This window comes from Capricornis sumatraensis, chromosome 3 (genome assembly GCF_032405125.1).
Source record: "Capricornis sumatraensis isolate serow.1 chromosome 3, serow.2, whole genome shotgun sequence".
Lineage (NCBI taxonomy): Eukaryota > Metazoa > Chordata > Mammalia > Artiodactyla > Bovidae > Capricornis > Capricornis sumatraensis.
Genome location: NC_091071.1, coordinates 15,063,469 through 15,086,904, shown reverse-complemented (window position 1 = coordinate 15,086,904; position 23,436 = coordinate 15,063,469). Strand labels below are relative to the sequence as shown.

Here is a 23,436-nt window from a genome sequence, read left to right as displayed (position 1 = left end):
CTTCCCGTGAAAAATGAAGTCGTCACCACACGGGGAGGCGGATGTTACAGATTCCTAAATCTCTCAGACGTCTTCTCTCCCTCATCCGCATTGATCCCCACTGGTGACAGAAATTCTTCCCCTCCACTAGCGAGTGAAGGCACGAGACTGCATTTCCCAGCAGGTCGTCAGAAGCGGGTGGCGAGGAGAGAAGGAAACAGACTCTCCGTTTCCGTCCGCTCTCAATTTGTACTGTCGGTGTAGATGCACATTTCAGCAGCGCATGTCCTTTCTCCGTTGAGCTAAGGAAGGGACTACGTCCCCCAGCAGGCACTGGCGCAGAGGATGTGCTAGGCTGCCATCTTTCTTGTAGTCCTTTTCCCTGTTTCCACATGGAGTAGCCTTAGTGCATGAACTATAAGTCCCAGGTCACCGTCTCCCCTTTCCTCCAGCGGCCATCTTTGCTGGTAGACCTCGCCCCTTTCCCCTTCCATTGTCTGGTCGAAGATAATAAAAGGGAGCCAGGAAGACTGCAACTCCCGTCAAGCTTTGCCCCAACAGGAGGGTAATTTCGATATTACAGGCGGGAGAGGTGCCAAGGTGGTAGAGTGAGGCGACCGCGAGAGGCTAGGTTGCCTGCCATTTTCATGGTAGTCTCTTTATCGTCTTGGTCCTGCCAGTCTTAAGGAACTCTAGAAGGTTAGGAAACTACTATTCCCATCGCACCTCATAAGATGGACTACTAATCAGGTGTCCGCCCCTCTTCCGCCATCTTGCTTGTAGTCCTCGTTCCTTTTCACCTTTCCATTGTTCCTGAAGAGTAGAAATGGCAGCGGGAAGGCAGCAGATGGACTGCGACTCCCGTCAGGTACCACACACGCGGAGGGTTGTGGACAGGAGGGCGTGTGAGTGCCTGGTAAGGAGGTCGGGCCGGGGCAGAAGGCCATCTTGTTTGTAGTCATCGTTCCCACTGCTCTACGCTCTGCAACCTGGATCTTTGGGGCAACCGGACTACAACTCCCAGCATCCTCCACTCTCTGTTTGGCACGTCCTCCGCCATCTTGTTTGTAGTTCCCGCTGACCTCAGCATCCTATTGTTCCCTAGGTAGCACCAGCGTCCGCAGGACTACTTCCACCGTCGTGCCCCGCGCACGTTAGTCCTGTAAAGTAGCGGTGGTGGGGGAAGGAGGGGGCAGGGGGCGGGGTTCCTCTGGGAGAAGGAGGGAGTAAAGAGGAGAGAGGAGGAGGAGGGAAGGAGGAGGGAAGGGAGGGGAGGGGAGGGGAGGGGGAAGAGAGGAGGAAGGAGGAAGGAGCTCAGGAGGGATGAGAGAGGCGGCCAGGGCCCCGGGCCGAAGCAGCGCGGGGCCGGGGGACCAAGGGGGCTGAGGCACGCCTATTGCCCCCTCCCCCTTTTCCTGTCCCCTTCCATCCTTTCCTTCCACCCTCCCGCTTGAGCAAGAGGGTTTATTCAAATTTTATTTAAATCTCTATCTCCTAAGGGTCGCGCGCTGGGGGGAGGGGGAGAGGGCGGGGGCGCGCGCAGGCTGGGGGGGCGGGGCCCAGCAGCTTCCTATATCCCCCTCTGCTCGCCCGGTAGCAGTAGCGCAGGGGGCCGCAGACCAGGGGCGGGCCCAGGGGAGGGGGGCAGGTTACAGGGACCCCCCCCTCCCCGGGAACCGGCGGTGGGCGGGGCTTGCACCCCGGAAACGGTGGGGGTCCCAGGCCTGGCCCTGGACCCCTGGGCATTGGGCATCGGGAAGAGGCCAGTTAAAGGGCCGGGGGCGCTGGGGAGAGGCGGGGCGGGGTGGGGGAAGGGGAGCTGGGACTCGGACCCCCGGACTGAGTGGGGCCCGGGCAGAAGCTGTGCACTCTGCGCCCGAGGAGCCCCCGTTGGCCTGGGGGGACTGAGGGACTGAGCCCCCCAGAGCAGGACCTCCCCCTGGAAGGGCCGCGCCGCAGCCCGTGGGAGGGCCTCGCCCCCGGCGCCCCCCATCTCCACTCGTCGCTGTCCCGGCCTCCACCGGAGAGAGGGGCCGAGCGCCCTCGGGGGGCCGTGGACCCCGGCGTTCTGAGCGTTCCGCGCCCCGCGCCGCCCGGCCCCCCCGCCGCCGATGGCCGCCGACCCGCCGGGAGCTGCCGAGAAGGGAGAGATGGCTCCCGGGACACGTGTGAGGTGGGTTCATGCAGCTCCTCCTCACCCCCAGACCTGGCCAGCTCCCAGTCCCATTCATCCTCAGCCCGGCCTCTCTCTACCTTGCCCGCCCCCAGCCTCACCCTCTCTTTGCTCCAAACTCCTCATTTCCAGCCCTCCTTCCTGTTAGCCCTCAACCCTTCGGAACTGGCCTTCCTTCCTAGACCTTGCTTCCCCTTGCGGACCCCCATCCCCGCCTGCAGTTGCAGCCCTCCAAGGCCCCTCCCCTGGAGCGCTGGAGGGCTCCTTTCCCCCCATGGATGGGTCTGGAAAGGGGAAAGCTGGGGTAAGACTCTGGATATGAAGAGAGCCTCCAGGCCTGCTGAATCTGTGTGGGATCTTGGAGGATCTGGTTTGCCTGGGAAGAGAAGCCCAAGGGATTCCAGACAATTAGTGATGGAAAGCAGCTTGGGAAGCTGGGAGGCGGGGGGCGGTGCACGTGAGCCCATCTTGAGTCCTATGGAGATGTCAGGCTGGATTCTAGAATCCCAGGGAATCTGGGAGATTGCCCAGGTTGACCTGAGAGACCCATAAGGAGGCTGTGTTGGAGCAGAGGGAGCTCTGTGGGGAACAGGGTTGAAATTTGGGGCCGCGGAGGGGTTCTGAAGCAGCGCCTGAAGGAAGGTCTGTGGGCGCTGGGAAGTTGGGCAGCCCGGTGGATCTTTAGGGGTTAGATTGGCTGAGCAGGTTCCCATTGAATCTGAGGAGGAAATCTAGGCTTTAGGGGAAGAGGAGCTGGGTATTAGTAGCTTCTGAGAGAAAAGAGAGAGTTGGCAGTCAGGAATCTGTGGGGATCTGGGAGGTAAATTTGGAGTGTTTCAGCTTGGGGAGAGCCGGGGATGGAGCACATTTGGAGAACAGGGGAAGAGTTGGGACCTGTCTCAGTTGTTCCACAGACAAGGAGCCCTGGTTTTCCCGGGAGCTTCACTGTGGGTATGTCGGTGGAAAGGCCCTTGTCCCTCTCGGTGTCCCTTGGTCCTCCCTGGGTCACGCGGGGGAGTATGGAAGAAGTGTTAGAGTAGGAGTTGAGGTCAGGAAGCTAGTTCTCAGGGCTCCCGGAGGAGCCCTGCTTCAGGAAGAGGTTGGCCTTGCCTAGAGGGAGGGGGGTTCCCCTGGCCCCTCACAGGAGGGGCACCTCCTTGTTCCTTGTCTCCCTGGGTAGGAAGCCAAGCTCTGTCTGCCTAGGAGTGGGGGAAAGCTGCCAGGAGTCTCGCCGGCAAGGGTCCCCGTGGGCCCCCCTGAGCTTGCCACCCTCCACCCACAGCCCTCGGCGTTGCTGACGCCCCCAATGTCGTCGAGCAGCCGGGGGCCGGGGGCCGGAGCGCGCCGACGCCGAACCCGCTGCCGCCGCTGCCGGGCCTGTGTGCGAACTGAGTGCGGGGACTGCCACTTCTGCCGAGACATGAAGAAATTCGGGGGGCCCGGGCGCATGAAGCAGTCGTGCCTGCTGCGGCAGTGCACTGCCGTGAGTTCTGCTCCTGCTGCAGGGGGGCACCCTTCCCCAGCTGACCTCAGCACCTATCTGGGGGGCTGGGGGTGACTCCTTCGAGGGTCATGTAAAGTTGCCATAGATTCGCTCGTTCGTTCACTGGCTGGTTCACATATCTGCCAGGCCCATTTCTGTCCTCAGCTTCAAGCTGGGGCCAATGTTAGGGTCCACAGAAAAATCCCTCCCACACCCTACTTCAGGCCTTTCCCAACTTTCAGAGGCAGAGACCCACAGAAAGGTCGGGCCCCCTTGGACACCCTCCCTAGAGCCAGGAATGGGTCTTTGCCTTCTTCAGCCTCCTTTTCACCTGTGAGAGTGGTCTTGGATTTGAAGCTAGTCTTACCCACTGTGTGACCTTGAGCAAATCACTGTGACCCTCAAGGTACCTCCTCCATGAAATGTTTCCTTTGTTGAGTTGTAAAGGTCAAACAGCATGGATAAGAAGGTACCTGCTGCCAGGTGTAGCACACAGTAGGTATCCAAGAACCATGGGGTTGTGCTCGCCTTCCTCATCCTTAGTGCTCCCAGGGCTCCCGAGAGTGGGCCTTTCCCAGTAGCCTTGGGACCAGCTGCATCCCGTGCTCCCCTTGTGACCCCACCTCCCTTTTTCCCTGCAGTCACCCTTTTCTGGTTCGTCTCTTTGCCCCACAGCCCCTCCCTGTTTTTCCTTTGTCCCCTGACCCTTGCCTCACTTTTCTTCCCTACCTGCTTCTTCCCTGAGCCTGCCTCACAAGCTTCTTGATATGACTCAGTATTACCCCTGATTTTTTTCCTAAAGTCGTATTGTCTGATAGCTGCTCTGTCTTCCCTAAGATCAGTCAGCTAACCTTAGTGTTCCCAGGGGTCTTGCCAAAACCAGGTTCATTGTGGCCTCCAGGGCAACCCCAGTACAGCTAATTGAGCAAACTCAGACTCACTCCAATCTGTCGCCATGTTCCCTCCAGCTCTCTCTCAGTATTACTGTCACCTTGGCCTATAGTCTTATAGGGCCTATAGTCCCTCCTTTTCCAAAGCCAGCTATGTCAGGTCACCCAGGACCTGGATCCAGATGCAGCCATCATCAGTGTCAACTGTGTATCAACTACCTTTTCTGGATTGTCTCATTTTTATGACAGTCCTGCGAGGAAAAACTTCCTAGCCCCATTTGACAGATGGAGAAACTGAGACAGAAGGGGGTTAAATCAGTTCAAGGTCATGCTGCCAAAAAGGAACAAATTCAGGATATGACCCAGCTTGCCCCCCTAGGTTCTAAACCTTATCTCGCAGCTTACTAGGGTCCCCAGAAAGAACAGTCTTTCTCCTGTGGTTTGCTTTTGGGATCCCTGACACCCCCTTTCACCCAACAGCCCGTGCTCCCACACACAGCTGTATGCCTCTTGTGTGGGGAGGCTGGGAAGGAGGACACAGTGGAGGGAGAGGAAGAGAAATTTGGTTTGAGCCTCATGGAGTGTACAATCTGCAACGAGATCGTCCACCCTGGCTGCCTGAAGGTGATGGTCCTGGTGACCCTGGAGGCCGGGGTGGGGCTCAGACTCGGGGAGTAAGGAGCTGGGGTAGGATGCCTCTTGAGTTTTTTTGACACCTGACATCCACTCCCTGGCTCTGTCTACAGATGGGGAAGGCTGAGGGTGTCATCAATGCAGAGATCCCCAACTGCTGGGAGTGCCCTCGCTGCACCCAGGAAGGCCGGACCAGCAAGGTAGAGGCTGGGGCTTGGGAGGGTGCCAGGCTCTGGGTAGGCGGGAGATCGGGGGTTGGTGCAGAACCTCACCCCCAGCTTCCATCTCCCCAGGATTCAGGTGAGGGACCAGGCCGCCGCAGGGCTGACAACGGCGAGGAGGGTGCCAGCCTGGGGAGTGGATGGAAGCTGACGGAGGAGCCGCCGCTTCCACCACCTCCACCCAGGCGCAAAGGTCCCTTACCTGCTGGGCCCCCCTCAGAGGATGTGCCTGGGCCCCCCAAAAGAAAGGAGAGGGAGGCAGGGAATGAGCCCCCTACCCCAAGGAAAAAGGTGAGCCAGGGAGCATGCTCGCTCGATTCAGCCTAAGGGATTTGGGGAGCTGTAGTCCTGTTGCTTTTGGGGGGAACCTGGGACATTCAGCTTCATGGGTTACCCTCAGGGGTTGTTGGGAGATGTAGTTTGGAATTTCAGGTGGGAGGATGGTGCATGTTCAGTGTGGGTACAGGTGAGAAGCTACTGGCGCTGGACAGGGAAGCTTTGGGTGCTTTAAGGAGGAGGGAGAGAGCATGCTCAAATTAGCTGCTGCAGAGGAGGAAGGAGGGGCTGGAAAGGGCCTGAGGGGGAAGAAAGAGGAGATGAGAGCATGCTCAGTGAGCCAAGACACTGGTTACCCGATGAGCATGCTCAGAGTTCTCCCTGAGGTGGGGGCTTCTGGGATTTGTAGTCTTAAGAGGTGAGCATAGATCTTAGTTTTGTGGACAACCAGGGGTTAATGGCGTTTCTCCCTTGCCCCCTGTCTCCTTCTTGCCCTGGTAGGTGAAAGGAGGCCGAGAGAGGCACCTGAAGAAGGTGGGTGGAGACGCCTGCCTCCTCCGAGGATCGGACCCAGGCGGCCCCGGCCTTCTGCCCCCCAGGGTTCTGAATCCGAGCCAGGCTTTCTCGTCCTGCCACCCTGGGCTCCCTCCCGAGAACTGGGAGGTGTGCCGGGGACCTCCTCCCTCCCCTTCCCACTTTCCTTTGCCCCACCCTCTATCCTGGAGACAGAAATCTGTCCTTTCCTGCCTACCTTATCCTACCCCAGCCCGCTTGGCCACGATGGGTAGGCAATTGGGCCCCTGGGAAGAGTAGAGGGGAAGAGTGGGTTGGGGCCAGGCCACAAGAGCCGTGGACTTGCCAAGAACCCTTGGGGTATCGTTTGACCCATTTGCCTCATCTTTCCAAACCTTTAAGGGGTAAGAACTGAGTTCAAATCCCTGTTCAACCATTGACTTGCTGATTGGTCTTGGCAACTTATCAGCTGCTCTGGGCTTCAGTTTCCTCATCCGTGAAATAGAAATGATACCACTTCCCTTATCCAGTCTATGCCACAAAGCTGTTTAATGACATTAAATGAGCTTTGTAAACTGCAAAGGGACTAGATTTGAGGGAAGTAAGGCCCAGAGAGGTTTGAAGACTTGTCCAAGGTCACATAGCAATGCTAGCATTCAGCTGTCACTTTGCACTGACACATCAAATGCCAGGGTCTGCTTGACTGTGCTCAAATTCTTCCTCTGCCATTTGTCAGTTTGTCACCTTGGGCAGGTTCCATAATCTCTCGGAGCCTATGTTTCCTCATATCTGGAAAGAGTGGCCCCAGTTGCCACTGCCACTGCATCGCAGCGCTGTGAGGATGTCATGAGTCAGCGAGGGTGGGAGGCTCCGCCCGGGCCCAGATGATCATTGGTACTCCCGTCTCACTGCAGAGACGCTCGAAGTTGTTTGCTCCAGCTTTCTGTGTTGTAGATGATGAGAAAGGGGCTTCCCAAGGTCACAGAGAGAATTGATAGCCTGGTCAATATGCAAAACTAGATCTGTAACTGTTCTCCACACCTCACTACTTTTGGAAACTCATAAGCTATAGAGACACATAAGTCTTTGAATTCTTTGCATCAGCACCTTCCTGTGACAGATATGGAAAGTGAGAAGTCCAGAGAGGAGCATGCCTTGACTGAGGCCCCACAGGGCAGGAACTCAGGACTGTCCCTCCAGCTATTCATCCCCCCGTGACTCCTCGGGGGTCGGGGGGTGGAAAGGCAGGTGCCAGGCCCTAGAACAGCCTCCGTCTCTCCCTCCAGAAACCAAAGCCGCCTTTGGCCTCTGCTGAGGGCCCGGCGGTGCCTTCCCCGTCACCCCAGCGGGAGAAGCTCGAGCGCTTCAAGCGGATGTGCCAGCTGCTGGAGCGGGTGCCCGACACGTCCTCGTCCTCCTCGGACTCCGACTCGGACTCCGACTCATCAGGCACATCGCTGAGTGAGGATGAGGCTCCTGGCGAGGCCCGGAATGGGCGACGGCCAGCCCGGGGCAGCTCGGGCGAGAAGGAGAACCGCGGGGGGCGGCGGGCTGTGCGCCCTGGCAGTGGGGGGCCCCTCCTCAGCTGGCCCCTGGGCCCCGCGCCCCCGCCCCGGCCCCCGCAGCTGGAGCGGCACGTGGTGCGGCCCCCGCCTCGAAGCCCCGAGCCCGACACGCTGCCTTTGGCTGCTGGATCCGACCACCCCCTGCCCCGCGCCGCCTGGCTTCGTGTCTTCCAGCACCTCGGGCCCCGAGAGCTATGCATTTGCATGCGAGTGTGCCGGACTTGGAGCCGCTGGTGAGTGGCCTGGACAGGCCTGGGTTCCATCGCCCCACTCGCTCCTCACTCGCTGGGTGACCTGCAACAGGTCCCTGAGCCTCTCTGGGCCGGGCGCTTGTGGTGATGGTGCTTCTGTAGGATGTACATGCTGTAGCTGGTGCTTCTGTATTGACTGCACAGGCTGCTTTTGATTGATTTGCTCACTGAACCCTCACAACAACTCTGTGAGGTGGGTATTGTTATCCTCATTTTCAGAAGCTGAGGTCAAGGTCACGTGGAGAGGAAACAGTAGAACCAGGAATTTGAACCTAGTCCTTCTGGCTCTAGAACCTTTCTCCTTAAAACTGTTACTTATGAGTGTTTAATATGTGCCAAGTATAGTGCTGACTGCTGTACCTGCATCCTCTCACTTGCTTTTCACCTCTCTCTGCTGCTGCTGCTAAGTCGCTTCAGTTGTGTCCGACTTCTGCAACCCCATAGATGGCAGCCCACCAGGCTCCCCCATCCTTGGGATTCTCCAGGCAAGCACACTGAGGACAGTCTTATTATTGCTCCCACTAACACATAAGAAGGGGCCTCCCAGGTGCCTTAGCAGTAAAGAATCTGCCTGCCAGTGCAGGAGCCTCAGGAGACTCAAGTTCGATCCCTGGATGGGGAAGATCCCCTGGAAGAGGGCATGGCAACCCATTCCAGTATTCTTGCCTGGAGAATCCCATGGACGGAGGAGCCTGGTGGGCTACAGTCCGTGGGGTCGCCGAGAGTGGGACACGACTGAAGCAACTTAGCACACATGCATGCACACCTAAGGAAGCCCTTTATGGGGCTTCCTCACTTCCCACTGCAGAGGCCATGAGTTCAATCCCTGGTGAGGGAACTAACATTCTGCAAGCCATGTGGCGCAACCAAAAAAGCAGAAAGCCCTTTGCTGAGCGGCCCCTGCTCCCCAAGTGGCAGCCATATTTGGGCCTCCTGATTATGCTTGGAACTTCTTTGTGGCCTGGAGCCACCACCAGCACCCTCCACTTACCCTCCTCCCATCTCCCCACTGCTTCCTGAGTCTTGTTTCTATAGGAATGTGGGTCAGCCTCTCCAACCCTTGGTCTTACTCTTCGGTCCTGTCCCTTTCAACCCCCACCCCCACCTCTCCACCAAACTCCTCCAACACTCCCCCCACACCCCAGAAGAGCACATAGAGGCTTTCTGCATGTTGACAAGCCTTCATTCGTTTTCACGTTCCCATGTAAGTATTTGGGGCAAATACCGTATCTGTTTTATCTTCATGTTCTCAGCACAGGACAAAAGGTAATGTGTGTTAGTCGCTCAGTCGTGTCCGACTGTTTGCCAACCCCATGGAGTATAGCCTGCCAGGCTCCTGTCCATAGAATTCTCCAGGCAAGAAAATTGGAGTGGGTTGCCATTTCCTTCTCCAGGGGATCTTCCCACTGAACCCCTGTGTCTCGGATTGCAGGCAGATTCTTTCCCGTCTGAGCTACCAGGGAAGCCCAAAGGGTAATGTAGGTGCTCAAAACACATTTTATTAAGTGAGTAAATCCAGGTTTTTTCCCCAGACCCTTCCTGTGGCCCGGGCATCCTGTTGGGATGTGTACACATTAGTTGATATGTTCCTCATACCAACAGCCCTGTGAAGGGAGAGTGTGAGGGACACTCAAAGTCACAGTGCAGTCAGTGGCTGGCCTTAAACCCCAGTCCTTTTCCTTAGGATTCTGGTGTACTTGTTCACACTTGCTGGTCTATGGAGGCTACAGAGCTACAAGGAGGGGAAGGCAGGCTCTGGAGATAAATTACCCATAGTTGAATCTTTTTTTTTTTTTTAATGCTTTTTTTTGGTTTGTTTGGCTTTGCCAGATTTTAGTTGTGAGCTCTTAGCTGGCGCATGTGGGATCTAGTTCTCTGACCAGGGTTTGAACCTGGACCCCCAGGAACAGTCCTCCCTAGTTGAATCTTTCACTGCTGAGCTGTATGCTGTCAGGCTAGTTCCTTCTCTGTGCATCAGTTTGTGCATCAGTTTCTTCATCTGTTAAAATGGGAACCAAGGCATTTACTTCATGAGTGTTTTTGTGAGCTGATACAATAAAGAATTGAGGACAGTACCTCGGAAATAGAAACTTCTTAGTGCCTTAACAGCAATCATTATCACTGGTTCAGCTACAAATATCTACTGAAAGCACAGACTTTTAAAATTCTGGGAACTCAAATCTGTGCCCTTGAAGAGTTTTCAGTCAACCTGCAACATAATAGAAACAAGTAGTTACAGCAGTTGCTGGGATCACCTCCTCCGCCTCTAGTAGTCTTTGGGGAACCGTTTGCCAAGGCCTCTTGGTCAGGGCCAGCCCTGTGCTTGGTACATGGGACCCAGAACTGATGAAGACCCAATTTCTGTCTCAAGGGGAGACTCGTGACTGCAGGTGGACGAAGCAGAGAAGCTGACTGGATGGTGGTTTTCTGCTTGGGCTTAGGAGTCTAGTCCCCATGGGTTTCTCACCTGTGACTGCTGTACTTCTTGGATGAGTGGCCATGGGTGGATTGCTATACCTATCAGGGCCTCAGTTTTCTTATCTGTAGTCTGGGTTCATATCAATACCTAGTAGGGATGAAATGAGGTGCTTCTTGGAAAATGCTTAGCACCATCACTAAAGGGTGCTAAATGCTCAACAAAGGGGTGGTTTTGGATGAGCAGAATGAGGGTAGGGCTGAACAAGGGCCTGAGAGGGCACAGTGGGACTAGTCTAGAGGCTCTGTCAGCCTGGGCACAGAGGCAGGGCCTGTGGGGATGACGAGGAGGGACAGGAGTTGAGACCTTCTTAGGAAGCAGGATGACTTGGATTTGGTGACTAAATGGATGTGGAGGCAGTAGGGTGACATGCAGCTGGGTTTCTGGTCCATGAGCCTGGATGGGCAGCAAGATCATGGCACAAGCTTGGGAATACTTAGCAGGGGCAGGTTCCCGGGTCAAGCCAAGTGCTCAGATTTGCCAGGTTTGGTCTGAAAGGCCTTTGGGCCCATCAGGCACTAACAGGAGAGCACCTGGAGGCACAGGTCTGTTGCTTAAAAGAAAGATCCAAGTTGGGGAGTTTTTAACCTATAGATAGCAGCTTCAAGGAAGAGGCCAGAAATCAGTGTCCGTACTTGCGAGTTAGAGAAAGAACAGCCAGAGACTTGCAGGGGATTGGGAGCAGAGTGTGTCCCGAAGGAGAGATTGAGGAGGGAACAGGGGTGGGTGTTGGCGAGAGGTCACGGAAGATCAAGGACCAGAAGTGTCAGTTGGATTTTACTCCAAAGAGGCCTGGCTGTCTTCTGCTGTGTTGTGGTGGAGGGGAGGGCACTGGAGCCAGGTTGCCTGGAATTGAGGTTGGACTTGATCTGTTTGTTCTCTGCCATGTCCCTAGTTTATAGGATACCCGGCATACAGGAGGTACTGAAAAAACACTTGTCGAGTGAATGAAAGTGAGGAAATCGAGTTGGAGTGTGAAAAAGAGGCAGCAAAGGTGGAGCTAGATAGAAATTTGTAGGTGGGAGAGCAGGAAGTTGCAGGCTTTCCCTTCGGATGGCTTCCATCTTCTCTTGGAAATGGGAGGCACAGTGATCTGCCCAGGTCAGGGGAGGGAGGTGGGGTCATGGGGGGAGGGAAGGCCTGGGGGAGTTCCGGAGTCCCAGGGAAGAGGGTGGAGACTTCGCTGGAAATGAGCAAGGAAGGCACTATACTGCCTGGTCAAGACAGCTGGACTTGGGACTAAACACTGATGGATGGATGGAAGGAGCTCAATGCCAGCAAGGAGCCCAGAGAGCTGATAAGGAAGAAGTGGCTTTGGGATGGACCCTGGGAAGCTGTGAAGTCCTTACAGGTAGCAGTTTTGGCTGGTCTAGCTCTGTGGCCCCCGAGGGCCTCTGCAAGAGGGAGGTTTTGGACTCAACTTTGGAGGTGGGTTGAGTTGGTCAGGGGTGTCTGGAGTCAAGGAGAAAGGGAGTGGGGTAGGGCATTTGGCCATCAGGCTCAGCGTCCCGTGGGTGATGGATGCCTTGGCCTTGGACTTCTTCCAACCTCTTACCTAAGTGTCATTCTCTAGTCTAGGAAGAGGGCTTCCCAGGTGACTCAGTGGTAAAGAATGTTCCTACCAGTGCAGGAGATGTGGGTTCGATTCCCTAGATCAGGAATATCCCCAGGAGAAGGAAGTGGCAGCCTGCTCCAATATTCTTCCCTGGAAAATTCGATGGACAGAAGAACCTGGTTCATAGGGTCGCAAAGAATCAGACACGACTTAGTGACTGAACATGCATACACTAGTCTAGGAAGAACCTGTCTATGGCCCCTTGTTACCCTCACAACAAACTTCCATGGTCCTGTTGGACATTTGGACAAGAACAGTGACTGCACTAAACACTTCCTCTGCATAGTCTCTCCCCTTTTTTTTTAAACATCTTTCGTTTAATTATTTTAAATCACTATTAAAATGAAACGAGTTAATTTACTCTCCCTTCATTTTTGCAGCAAACCTGTGAAATCAGTGCTGCTTTTACACCATTTTATGGTTTGGAAAATGGAGGCCCAGAGAGAGCAAGTAACTTGCCTAAGGTCACTCCAAGCACAGAGGCGGCAGAGCTGGGGCTTCGATCCCTACCGCTCACACTCCGCGCCTCGGAGCTCTGTGCCCATGTTCATCCACCCTGGCCTTCTAGCCTTCCTGGCCAAGACACCCCTACCCTGGGCTGGCCCTCCTCCATAGCCTCACCCCTGACTCTTCTCCATGTTGGAGCTCTCGATCCAGACCAGCTTGCTCTACCACCTGGCTCTGCTACCATGTAATCGAAGTGGGACCTTGAAATCAGTCTCCTAACTTCCCTGGACCTCATTTTCCTGACCTCTAAAAAGGAGATGGTGATTATAGTATTCACCTCCTAGGGCTGTTGAGAGGTTAAATGTGTAATGCGTAGAACGTAGTAAACCCTTGGTGAACATGGGTTTTCATGGGTGAACATGAGGTATTCAGGTATTCGTGCTAGAGTCATTGTCTTCGTCATCCTCATTGTTACGGTGAGATGATGAATTGCCTTTTGTTCCTACTGCCTAAGATTCTCAGAGCTCTCCTGGTTTTTTGTTGTTTTTTTTTTCTGTGTACTTGGCCAGGACACTGGTTCTTCCTTATCTGAACTCAGATCTCCTTCCTCCTCCCTCAATAGAATTAACCCCTGCTGTGCAGCACGCAGGATCTTAGTTCCCTGACCAGGTTTCAAACCTGTGCTCTCTGCCGTGGAAGTGCAGAGTCCTAACCACTGGACCGCCAGGGAAGCCCCAACTGTTGTCTTCCTTCAAGTCTCAGGTCTGGCATTGTCTCCCCAGGAACGTCCCCGACCCAGTTTCTCACCGTCTCTTATCATGTCCCTTGTTGTCCCAGTTACTGTAAGACTCAGCTGCCTCCCCCGTTTCCTCACTGTTCAGCGTCTCGACACTTAGTATCAGTAGGGGGCCCTCGGTGACTATTGGCTGCCACTCTGAGATTTAAACCCAGTGTTCTGGTCATCCAAGGGCAAAGGGACAAATTAGCTGCAGCCAAGAAAAATCAGGAGAGACTTCCTGGAAGAGGAAGCACTGGAGCTGAGCCCTGAGGGATCCGGGTTGGTTGGCATTTCCATCAAAGACAAATATGTGCCAAAATGGGTTGGCACCAGATAGCAGGTGTCTGTTGGTAAGCAGGTGGTTTGGCCTGGCTCTTGTGGAGTGCAGTATACAGATAGCTGGTGGCCTATGTGTGCCCTCGGGGGGAAGGGTTCCCAACTAGCCACATAAAATCCAGGAGGGCTTCAAGTTGGTGGTGACAGTTGAGCTGGAACTCATGACTGGGTCAGAATGAGCAGAGAGAAATTTTGGATGGAATGGAATTTCACTGAGTGGAAGCAGAAAAGGGACAGAACCTAGGGGCAGAAGCTGGATTGAAGGTGGGTAGTTTTTTTTTTTTTTTTTTCCCTTTTCCTGTTTAGAATCAGAGAGATTTGCAAGTGTTTATTGTTTGAGTGGGTGGAACCAGGAGAGGGGGAGGCTAGAATGCCAGAAGAGGAAGGGAAATGGTAGGAAGTGGCAGGTGGGACAGAGGGTGGAGTTTTTTGGATCAAAGCCTTGGTGTATGTGTTTCCAGCTTTCCCTAAAATGTCACCCAAGGGTTCTGGAGTTTGCCTGAGACTTGCAAGTGGCACAAAAACTTGGCTTGATCTTTCTATTATTAATAGTTTTGAAAAGAAAATTCCTCCATTGGGTGCTGTTATATCTTTCGGATGTGTGCACGCTCAGTTGTGTCCACTCTTTGGAACCCTATGGACTGTAGTCCACCAGACTTCTCTGTCCATGGAATTTTCCTGGCAAGAATCTTGGAGTGGGTTGCTGTTTCCTCCTCCAGGGCATCTTCCTGACCCAGGGATCAAACCTGCGTCTCATACATCTGCATTGGCCAGCGGATTCTTTAACACTTGACAACCTTTCTAATACTTATCTCCCTTTTAACAAAAATAGTCTTTAGATGGCAGCCAAAAGCCATAGCAACACCTAGCTAGAATTTAATAATCCTGGTCTGTTTTTATGGTGTTTATGTGAAACAATACTGGTTTTCAGTGCAAATGCTGGTTTTAAGAATTGATTTAAAGATGAATTTACGTTCTGCAGATAAGTGGATACTGAATGACTGGAGTTTGGGCATTTCTGCCCCAGCCCAGGGCTTCCTGAAGGGAAAGTCTCCAGAAGCGGGGCTGGGAAAGAGATAAGAGACAGCTTCCTGGTTCCCCTCCCCACCCCTGCTGCTTCTGATACAGTTCATCTCGCCTAGTGGGAACTTTCTGACATGGCTTTGAACTACTGTACTGAAAGAAACTTTTCAAACCGCATCTCGAGAACTCTAGTGTAAGGGGTTGGCCAAAAAAAATTTGTTTGATTTTTCCATAACAGCTTATTTGGGGGTGGGGGGTGGGGCAACCTGAATGAACTTTTTGGCCAACCCAGTACTACAGTGTATTAGTAGATGACTTTGGCAGAGATGGGGAAGGGTTCCTTGGTAACATCAGTTTGGGAAGCGCTTCTCCAGTTTTCTGCATGCTGGTCTCATCAAGGGTGTCAGAGTTGCTGGAGGCCAACCCATTTCACTTTATGCAGGCCTCATTCATCTTTGTAGTTTCAACAAGTGGGACCTACTGGGCCTTCCATAAACACTGACTGAATCACTGGGAAGCCATGAATGGAGTGTGTGGTAGGGGTGCTCTGTGGGAGCTTTGGGTGGTTCACATTCAGCTTGGGATTATCCATTTGTGCAACAGATGTACAGCAGGTAAACTATGCACCTGGCCCGGTGCTGAGCACTGGGGGTGCTGAGGGGAAGAAGCCAGGGCTGCCCTTGTGAAGTCTCCATTCTGGCTGGAGGCTCATAGTAATCACAGACTAGTAAGTCCAGCCCTGGGCAGCTGGTCCTCAGGATGAGCAGATGTGGATCACGGGCGGAAATTAGTAGAGGTTGAGAAGTACCCACAGCCACCATAACTGGTGAGAAGCCCAAGGCAGAGGATGGGGGCTGCTGCTGGATCTCTTTGGGTCTCCATCAGATACAGTGTGTAGAGTGTGTTTGTCTTTGGGACAATGCTTTGGAAGCTTTAGGCCCCCTGACTATAGATTTTTTTCTGTTTTTGGTTGGGCTGGATCTTCACTGCAGGGTGAGGCCTTGCAGTGAGCTCTAGATGGTCAGGCTCTAGAGCACACAGCCTCAGTAGTTGCAGCATGCAGCTTATCCGGGTACTCCGTGCAGGCTCTCTAGTGCAGTACATGGGCTTAGTTGCCCCACGGCATGTGGGATCTTAGTGCCCCAACCAAGGATCAAACCCATGTCCCCTGCATTGGAAGGCAGATTCTTAACCACTAGACCAGGAAAGTCCCTGTAAGGTCCACTAACTGTAATAACCCCATTTGATCTTATAACCACCTCGTGGGCAAGGCCCACCTGTTGACTATCACTTTTTGTGTTATAAACAAGGCCTGAGGCCCAGAGAGAGGGATGGGCTTGCCAAAGATCTCACATCCAATTAGTGATGGAGTTGAACCCCACACCCAGTGTTCTTGGCCTGGGTCCTGGGGCTTCCTCCAACCCCTGCTGTTTGGTATGGACCAGGAGAGAACTGGGGTGAACCAGGGTGGGGATTGTGGCTTCCCTGAGACTGAGCTGAAGATTGAGGTCTCTGTCTTCCCCTTGTGGCCAACAGGTGCTACGACAAGCGTCTGTGGCCTCGAATGGACCTGAGCCGGAGGAAGTCACTGACCCCGCCCATGCTTAGTGGTGTGGTTCGCCGCCAGCCTCGAGCCCTGGACCTCAGCTGGACAGGTGTCTCCAAGAAGCAGTTGATGTGGCTTCTGAACCGACTGCAAGGTAGTGCCAGGTGGTGAGGTGGGGTGGGGTGAGGGAAGGGAACAGACCTGGGACAGCCCTTCTAGCACCTGTTTCCGGGGACCTCCCCCTTCCCCCAGGCCTGCAGGAGCTGGTGCTCTCTGGCTGCTCCTGGCTCTCTGTCTCTGCCCTGGGCTCAGCCCCACTGCCGGCCCTGCGGCTGCTGGACCTCCGCTGGATCGAGGATGTTAAAGACTCCCAGCTCCGCGAGCTGCTGCTGCCTCCGCCAGACACCAAACCAGGTGTGGCCTTTCTTGGCTCCTTTGTAGGAGGGGTTGGACAGGCTGGGGGATGAGGCCTCCACGGTCTCTTCCGACTCTTGCTGGGTGTTAAAGGATTTGAAGAACAGATAGAACTTGAGGTTGAGGAGACAGGCCCTGCTTGGCCCATGTTCATTCATTCACTTTCCTGCTGTGTGCTGGGCCCTGTGATCAGAGCTGAGGGGATGGGATAAGGAAGATGTAGCCCCTGACTTCCAGAGGGGAAGATAATTAGGGGATGAAATGCAGTGTGGGACAGGAGGATGACACAGAATTCTCGGAGAAGCCAGGAGATTGTGAGCGAAATCTCTGGGTATGGTGGGCCCTATCAGGGGAGACTTCTCCCAGGGGAGCAGAGGGACCGCTGTGGAAGAATGCAGGCCTGGGGTGGCTGGTCAGTTCCATTTGTCAAGAGGAGCCAGACAAAGGATCTTCTGTGAAATACCCTGGTTTTTAAATGATGGCACGTAATTCAGCTTCTTTTTAAAATTCACGTGTGGGCCCAGCAAAGATATGATTGAGCAGTAGAATTGGCCCCTAGATCCTCTTGCCCTGAAGTGAAATGATGAGGACTTTTCTGGGGGAGCAGAGCAGAAACGAGGGAGCCAGCTGACTTGCACGGTTGTGTGGAGGTGGTGGTTACATTTCCTGAGTCAGACCCCAGCCACCTCTTCACCCAGCTCAGTCCCTGGCCCCTGCCACCAGGTAAAGTCAGCTTCATGGCACATGGCCTCTGGGCCCGGCCCTGGGTAGGGCCCTGGAGACCTCAAACTGAGTGACCCTCATTCCCCAGTCATGCAGAAATAGAAGGGCGTGACATGGTAACGGCTGTGGTCGGTGCGGGGGTGGGAAGGTGGGAAAGGAGGGCGATGAGAAAAGCCCTTCTTAAGGCGGTGCTGTTTGAATTGAGTCCTGAAAGAGACAGGGTTTTCCCAGGGAGTGTGAAGGAATAAGCAGTTTTGTGAAGCCTGGGAACCATGCTGGCAAAGAGGAGATGCTGGGAACTGGGGCTGGTCTGGTAAGCACCAACCTGGTCACTTTAGGGGTCCTATTGAGGTGTGAGGTAGGAGTGCTGAGGCCTGGAGCTCTTCGTCTAGTTCTAGCCAGGAGCTGGGATACTCAGCATTTTCTCTGGTCCCCACCAGTGTGTTTTCCATGATGAAGCCAGGGGAACCACCCAGAAGATCAGGTCTGTCCATGTCACCCCATGCTCTCCACTCTTTCTTGTTGTTCCCTGGTGCTCTTTGGATGCAGATCAGTATTTTACCATGGTCGATAAGGCCACTGACCTATGCTATCCTTACATTTCAGCCATCTCAGCCTCCTTGCCGAGTTTCCTCCAGCCCTAGGGCCTTTGCCCACTCCTCTTTGCCTAGAATGCTCTATCCTCCTTCGCCTGATACCCAGTCACTTTCTAGGCCTCAGCGTCAATGTCACTTCCTCCTAGAAGCCCTCCGAGGTCTCCTCCTCCATTGAGATGAGAGTCCCTCTTCCAGAGAGCAGTCCCCTTCTAGCATATCATTGTACAGTGGTGAAATGATTTGGTTAAAATCTGTCTCCTACAAGGTTCTGAAGCTCCATGAGGTCAAAGACTGTCAGCTCAGTGCAGCACCTTGCTTTGGCAGCTCTCTTTCATGGCTCCCTTCTTGCCAACCCATCCCCCTCACAGCAGTCTTGGAAGGGGAAGGAACTAGGATAGAGAAGGAACTAGGATTTCTGGGTGAGGCCCAGAGGGCTTGAGTGACAGCTGCAAGTCACACAGGCCAGGCCAAATCTGAGCACCCACCCATGGCCCTCTCTTCCTGGAGCTGGACTGAGCGTTGAAAACAGTGCATTCCGTGAGGTGAGAATGCGCCAGTTGCCTGGCAGACCAACTCCATCTTCTCCTGCTTGAATTGACTTCATTCTAAGCCACTTTATCAGGAGCTCGCAAAGGTGAGCCATCCAGGCCCCCCTAAGCCTAATATGCTCCTTGAGACTCTACCCACTTTTTTTTTCCCCTTGGCTACACTGGGTCTCTGTTGGCTTCACTCGGGCTTTCTCTAGTTGCAGCAAGTGGGAGCTACTCTTTATTGCAATGCACAGGCTTCTCATTGTGGTGGCTTCTCTTGCAGAGCAGGGGCTCTAGGGCACATGGGCTTCAGTGGTTTTGGTGCTTGGGCTCAGTCGTGGCTCATGGGCTCAGTTGCTCCTTGGCATGTGGGATCTTTCTGCACCGGGGATCGAATCCATGTCCCCTGTATTGGCAGGCGGATTCTTAACCGCTGGAGCACCGTGGAAGTCCTGTCCGCCCACCTCTATCCCCTTGGCTTCCGGTCCTCGTGTGGCATCCCTGGATTAACAGTGCAAGTTTTCCTACTTCCTTGCTTTTGCCCCTGCTGTTCTCTGCCTGGCTACCCTTCCCTTCCCCATTCCTTCTCATTCAAATAAATCCCTGAAGGCCCACCTCAGTGAAATCCTCGAGCCCACTGGTCTTGCCCCAGCCACACGAGACCTCTCTTTCCTCTGCTTTCCTCTGTTGGCCTTTAGCTGTGGCCTGAGGTTGAGGGCATCAGCAGGTATATCCCCTCTCCAGGCTCTCAGCTCCTCAGAGAGAAAAGGAGAGAATTCAGAGCTTGCCAAGTAGGTGCCCAGAGGTGGCCTGGCAGGTTACAGAAGTGGTGAGCTTGGTGCAGGATGTTAGGGAGTCCACCTTGCCACCCAGCTTCAGCATCGTTGTTGGGTGAATGGGGTAGCCCAGTGATGCTAGATCTTATAATTTTTCAGGGAAAAGCTCCATATCAAAATTTCGTTATAAAAATGGCCTTTTATGTAGCATCCCTGGTGGCTCAGATGGTAAAGAATCTGCCCGCAATGTGGGAGACCCGAGTTTGATCTCTGAGTCAGGAGAAGGGAATGGCTACTTACTCCAGTATTCTTGCCTGGACAATTCCATGAACAGAGCAGCCTGGTAGGGGTCAGACAGGAGTGAGCGACTAACACACACCTCTTATGTAGCATCAGTCATTAAGAAAAATGTGAACACTTTGCAGATCCATAAAACACTCATGCAGGCTAGTTCCCTGACTTGGTGTCGTATGATCTAGTTTATTTATTTCTGGGTGAGGCTGGGGCCTGGAAAGCCAATAGCATTGTGGTTAAGAGTTAGGACTTCTGAGTCACAAGGCCTGGTGTCTTGGCTCTTGAGGATGTAAGGCTTGGGGATGTAAGCCTGAGTGTTCTCATCTGTAAACAGGAATGATGATCAGAAAACTTGTCTCCCAAGGCTTTGGTTCTTAAAGTGTGGTCTCGGGACCAGCAGCTCAGCGTTGCTGGAGAACTTGGTTTTTCCTTTGTCTGGATTTTTTTTAACCATGCCATGTGGCATGCAGGATCTTAGTTTCCCAACCAGAGATTGAATCTATGCCCCATGCAGTAGAAGCACAGAGTCTTAACCTGGACCTCCAGGGAAGTCCTAGGAGAACTTGTTAGGCTGCCTGGGGGTGGGGCCAGCAACTGGTTTCAACCAGCAGCCCAGGGAGATACAGAAGTCAGTCTCTGTCTCTCTCTCTCTCGGTTTTTCTTTTTCTCTCTCCTCTAATTGGAGGGCCACTGGGCTAGAGGCAGGCTGCCACTTAGCTGCTACCTGGCCTACAGTGTGTGCTCAAGCATAGTTACAAAAATGGAAATGGAGGATCATGGTAGATACAATATAAAGGAAAGCTTTGGGGGCAGAGATGAAGGGTGGGAGCTCTTCTACCCCAGAGATGGAGGAAGGGGAGTTCTCTGAGCTCAGACGGGAAAGCCAGGGACCCTGGCCAGGCAGGGGACTAAACACAGGTGGCCTTGGGCAGGGTCCCCTGTGGAGTTTGGCTCAAGTGTTTCTGAAGGAGGGAGAGGAATTTGGAGCTGAGACAGGGGTGAGACCTTGTAGGAACTCAAATGTTCTCCCGATTAGATTAGACTTCTCTGAGGTGCCCTTGGAGAGTTTTGAGCAGAAGAGGGATGTGGTCTCATATATTTGAGAATTGCTCTTTTTTTTAATTAATTTTTATCTGAGTATAGTTGCTCTACAGTGTGGTAGTGTGGTGTTAGTTTCTGCTGTACGGCAAAGTAAATCAGCTATGTGTATACAAATACACATCCCCTCTTTTGGGGATTTCCTTCCCATTTAGGCTGCAAGAAACCACTAAGTAGGGAAGCTTCCATGAGCTGTACAGTAGGTTCCCGTTGTTTACATATTTGATACATAGTGTCAGCAGTGTATCTGTGTCAAGCCCCAGCTCCGGGTGTCACCCCGCCCCCCTTTCTCCCTTGTGAGAATTGCTCTTTTGATAAGTGAGGAGGTGGGACAGGAGGCCGTCCTGTTGGGGATGTCATTTGTTGGATGAGTGACTATATATTGACAAGCATCTGTATCCCAGGTCCTGTGCATAGATCAAGACACAAAAATTCCTGCCTTGCTGGAAGTGGCATTCTGGTGCAAGGGTCCCCAACCCCCAGTGTCACTCCCCATGGCTCCCCGTCGCTCCCATTACCACCTGAAGCGTCCCCCCCTCCCTCAGCCCTGTCCATGGAAAAATTGTCTTCCATGAAACCAGTCCCTGGTGCGAAAAAAGGTTGAGGACTGCTGTTCTAGTGGGAGAGAGAAAAATACGTCAGTGAGAAAAAGAGGAGAAAGTGCAGGGAAGGCTTTGGAGCACGTGGAATGTTATAGTTCCGAATGGCATAATCGTGGAAGGCCTCCCCGAGGAGGCAGTGTGAGCAGTGGACAGATGAAATGATGGCAGCTTGTGTGGGTTTGGGGGAGAAGAGCAAGCCACGAGCCACTCAGAAAATGCAAATCGAGGTTCCTTTAGAGTGGGAGCAGGTCGGGGGTGGTGAGGGAGGAGGGTGCAGACGTAGCCGGTGCGGGAATGGGAACGGCCCACAGTGGTGACCTCTTCTCTGCCTACCACAGGGCAAACGGAGAGCCGAGGACGGCTGCAGGGGGTAGCAGAGCTGCGCCTGGCCGGCCTAGAGCTGACGGACGCCTCCTTGCGGCTCCTGCTGCGCCACGCACCCCAGTTGAGCGCCCTGGACCTGAGCCACTGCGCCCACGTTGGGGATCCCAGTGTCCACCTTCTCACGGCCCCCACCTCCCCGCTCCGAGAGACCCTGGTGCACCTCAATCTCGCCGGTAAGCGCCGTCCCTTATCTCTCCATCCTTCCAGCCTCCTGGGCCCTGTGATCCGGGTGGACCCCTTGCTCACCTTCTGGTCTCAGCTGCCGTCGCCCCACCCTCAGGTTGTCACCGCCTCACGGACCACTGCCTCCCGCTGTTCCGCCGCTGCCCGCGCCTCCGCCGACTCGACCTGCGCTCCTGCCGCCAGCTCTCCCCGGAAGCTTGTGCCCGGCTGGCAGCCGCCGGGCCCCCTGGCCCCTTCCGCTGTCCAGAAGAGAAGCTGCTTCTCAAGGACAGCTAGTTGGGTGCCCCCCACCCTCCCCCAGGACTCATCAGGAGCCTGGACCTCAGGCCTTCATTTCACCCCTGCCAGGAGGCCAGGTCACCCCCCTCATGACTTGGTATTCCTGAGTTTTACGACTTGGGGTTCCTGCCCAGGGACTCGAGCCAGCCTCCCCCACTCTCTACCCCCTGCACTGATATCTCTGGGGGTCTCTTCCTCCCATCCCCTCCCCCTTCGACCTGCTTCATCGTCCATCCCCTGGGGGAAGTGGGTCAGAGGTACTGGGGGCCGCTGAGCCAAAGGGCTGGTGGGAGGGGGGTTGAGGTGCAGTTTGAGGGGGGGCGAATGGGGAGAGTATCTGCACACAGGATGCTGGGAGCAGGGGGCTGGGGGAGGTGGAGGATGGGCTGGGGGGTGGGGGGCGGGCAGAGACCAGACCATCAGGGGTTCAGGGAACAAAGACCAGATACTTGGAGTTGGGGGGGGTAGGGTGGGGGGGCCAAAAAGGGAAACCAGAGGAGCAATTGGGGATCCAGGTGTCAGAGATGAGGGGATTCGGGGAACCAGGGGAAAGCAACAGGGCTGAGTGAGGGGCGGGGGGCAAGAGCAGGTGCAGGGGGGCAGTAGTAGCCTCTCGGGCCACCCCTCTCCTTCCTCCTCCCCGGATTTCAGTTCCTTCTCCCCAGTCCTGACTCCTTGAACGTCACTGACAATGGCAGCTATCTTGAGGAGTGGGGCCCGCGGGCCTACCCGCTGTTCAGCGCGCCCTGGGGAGTGGTGAGGGGTACCCCCACCCCCTACCTGCCTCCCCGCACTATACTTGAACATTCATCTGTACTGAAGTGTTACTTGAACCGGGGGAACCTCGGACCTGGGGGAGCCAGAGCTTAAGGGGACGGGACCAGCTTGGACTGAGACTGGACTGGTGGACCACCAAGTTCGGACTGGACCACCCCAGGCTCTCTTGCTTTACTGTATTGAGCAGCTCCACCCCTCCTGACCCTGAGGTGGGGGTGGGGGGTGGTGGGCCAGCCCAGTGATGGGGAAGATGGGACTCCTCCAGCTTGGCTCTTCCCACTCTTTCATCGTCATGGAACCTTGTATCCCATTTGCCCAGGGAACTGCCACTCCTGGTTGCCATGGAATTAGCAGCCAATGGACACCTCCCAAAGCCAGTGCTAAGGCTGGAAATGGCCCCTCTTAGTTGCCATGGGAACTTAGTAGCCTCTTGGCCCTCCCCTGCCCCTTCCTCTGCGGGGGCGGGACTTTGGGAGCCAGGGGCCGGGGGAGGGGCCAGGTCCCGCCCCTCAGCCTGGGTCTCCCTGGGGAGCCAGACTGGACCATATTGGGGAGGGGGGAATATCCACATACCT

General features: G+C 54.6%; 1 protein-coding gene across 2 annotated transcripts; it reads left to right on the top strand.

Moving 5' to 3' along the window:
• The first annotated feature begins 805 nt into the window (after positions 1–805).
• FBXL19 (F-box and leucine rich repeat protein 19) lies at positions 806–22,332 on the top strand. 2 transcript variants are annotated; one of them, XM_068968653.1, is made up of 11 exons: positions 806–847; positions 3,435–3,635; positions 5,006–5,149; positions 5,272–5,358; positions 5,452–5,670; positions 6,157–6,189; positions 7,455–7,966; positions 16,196–16,359; positions 16,458–16,619; positions 21,577–21,795; positions 21,903–22,332. In XM_068968653.1, exons 1-11 carry the CDS (start codon positions 806–808, stop codon positions 22,079–22,081), a joined length of 1,962 nt encoding a protein of 653 aa, XP_068824754.1. In that variant the 3' UTR covers positions 22,082–22,332. The 2 variants fall into 2 exon arrangements, with proteins under 2 accessions (XP_068824754.1, XP_068824755.1); XM_068968654.1 differs by lacking the exon at positions 806–847 and adding an exon at positions 2,445–2,456 and having other exon boundaries at positions 6,157–6,318.
• The last annotated feature ends 1,104 nt before the right edge of the window (positions 22,333–23,436 follow it).

Excerpts from the sequence above, each read along its gene's own strand:
- FBXL19 (XM_068968654.1), top strand. The coding sequence starts at position 3,459 with ATGTCGTCGAGCAGCCGGGGGCCGGGGGCCGGAGCGCGCCGACGCCGA. Across the intron at positions 5,150-5,271 it reads TCCACCCTGGCTGCCTGAAG|ATGGGGAAGGCTGAGGGTGT; the intron begins GTGATGGTCCTG and ends CTCTGTCTACAG. Across the intron at positions 6,319-7,454 it reads TCCCTCCCGAGAACTGGGAG|AAACCAAAGCCGCCTTTGGC; the intron begins GTGTGCCGGGGA and ends CTCTCCCTCCAG.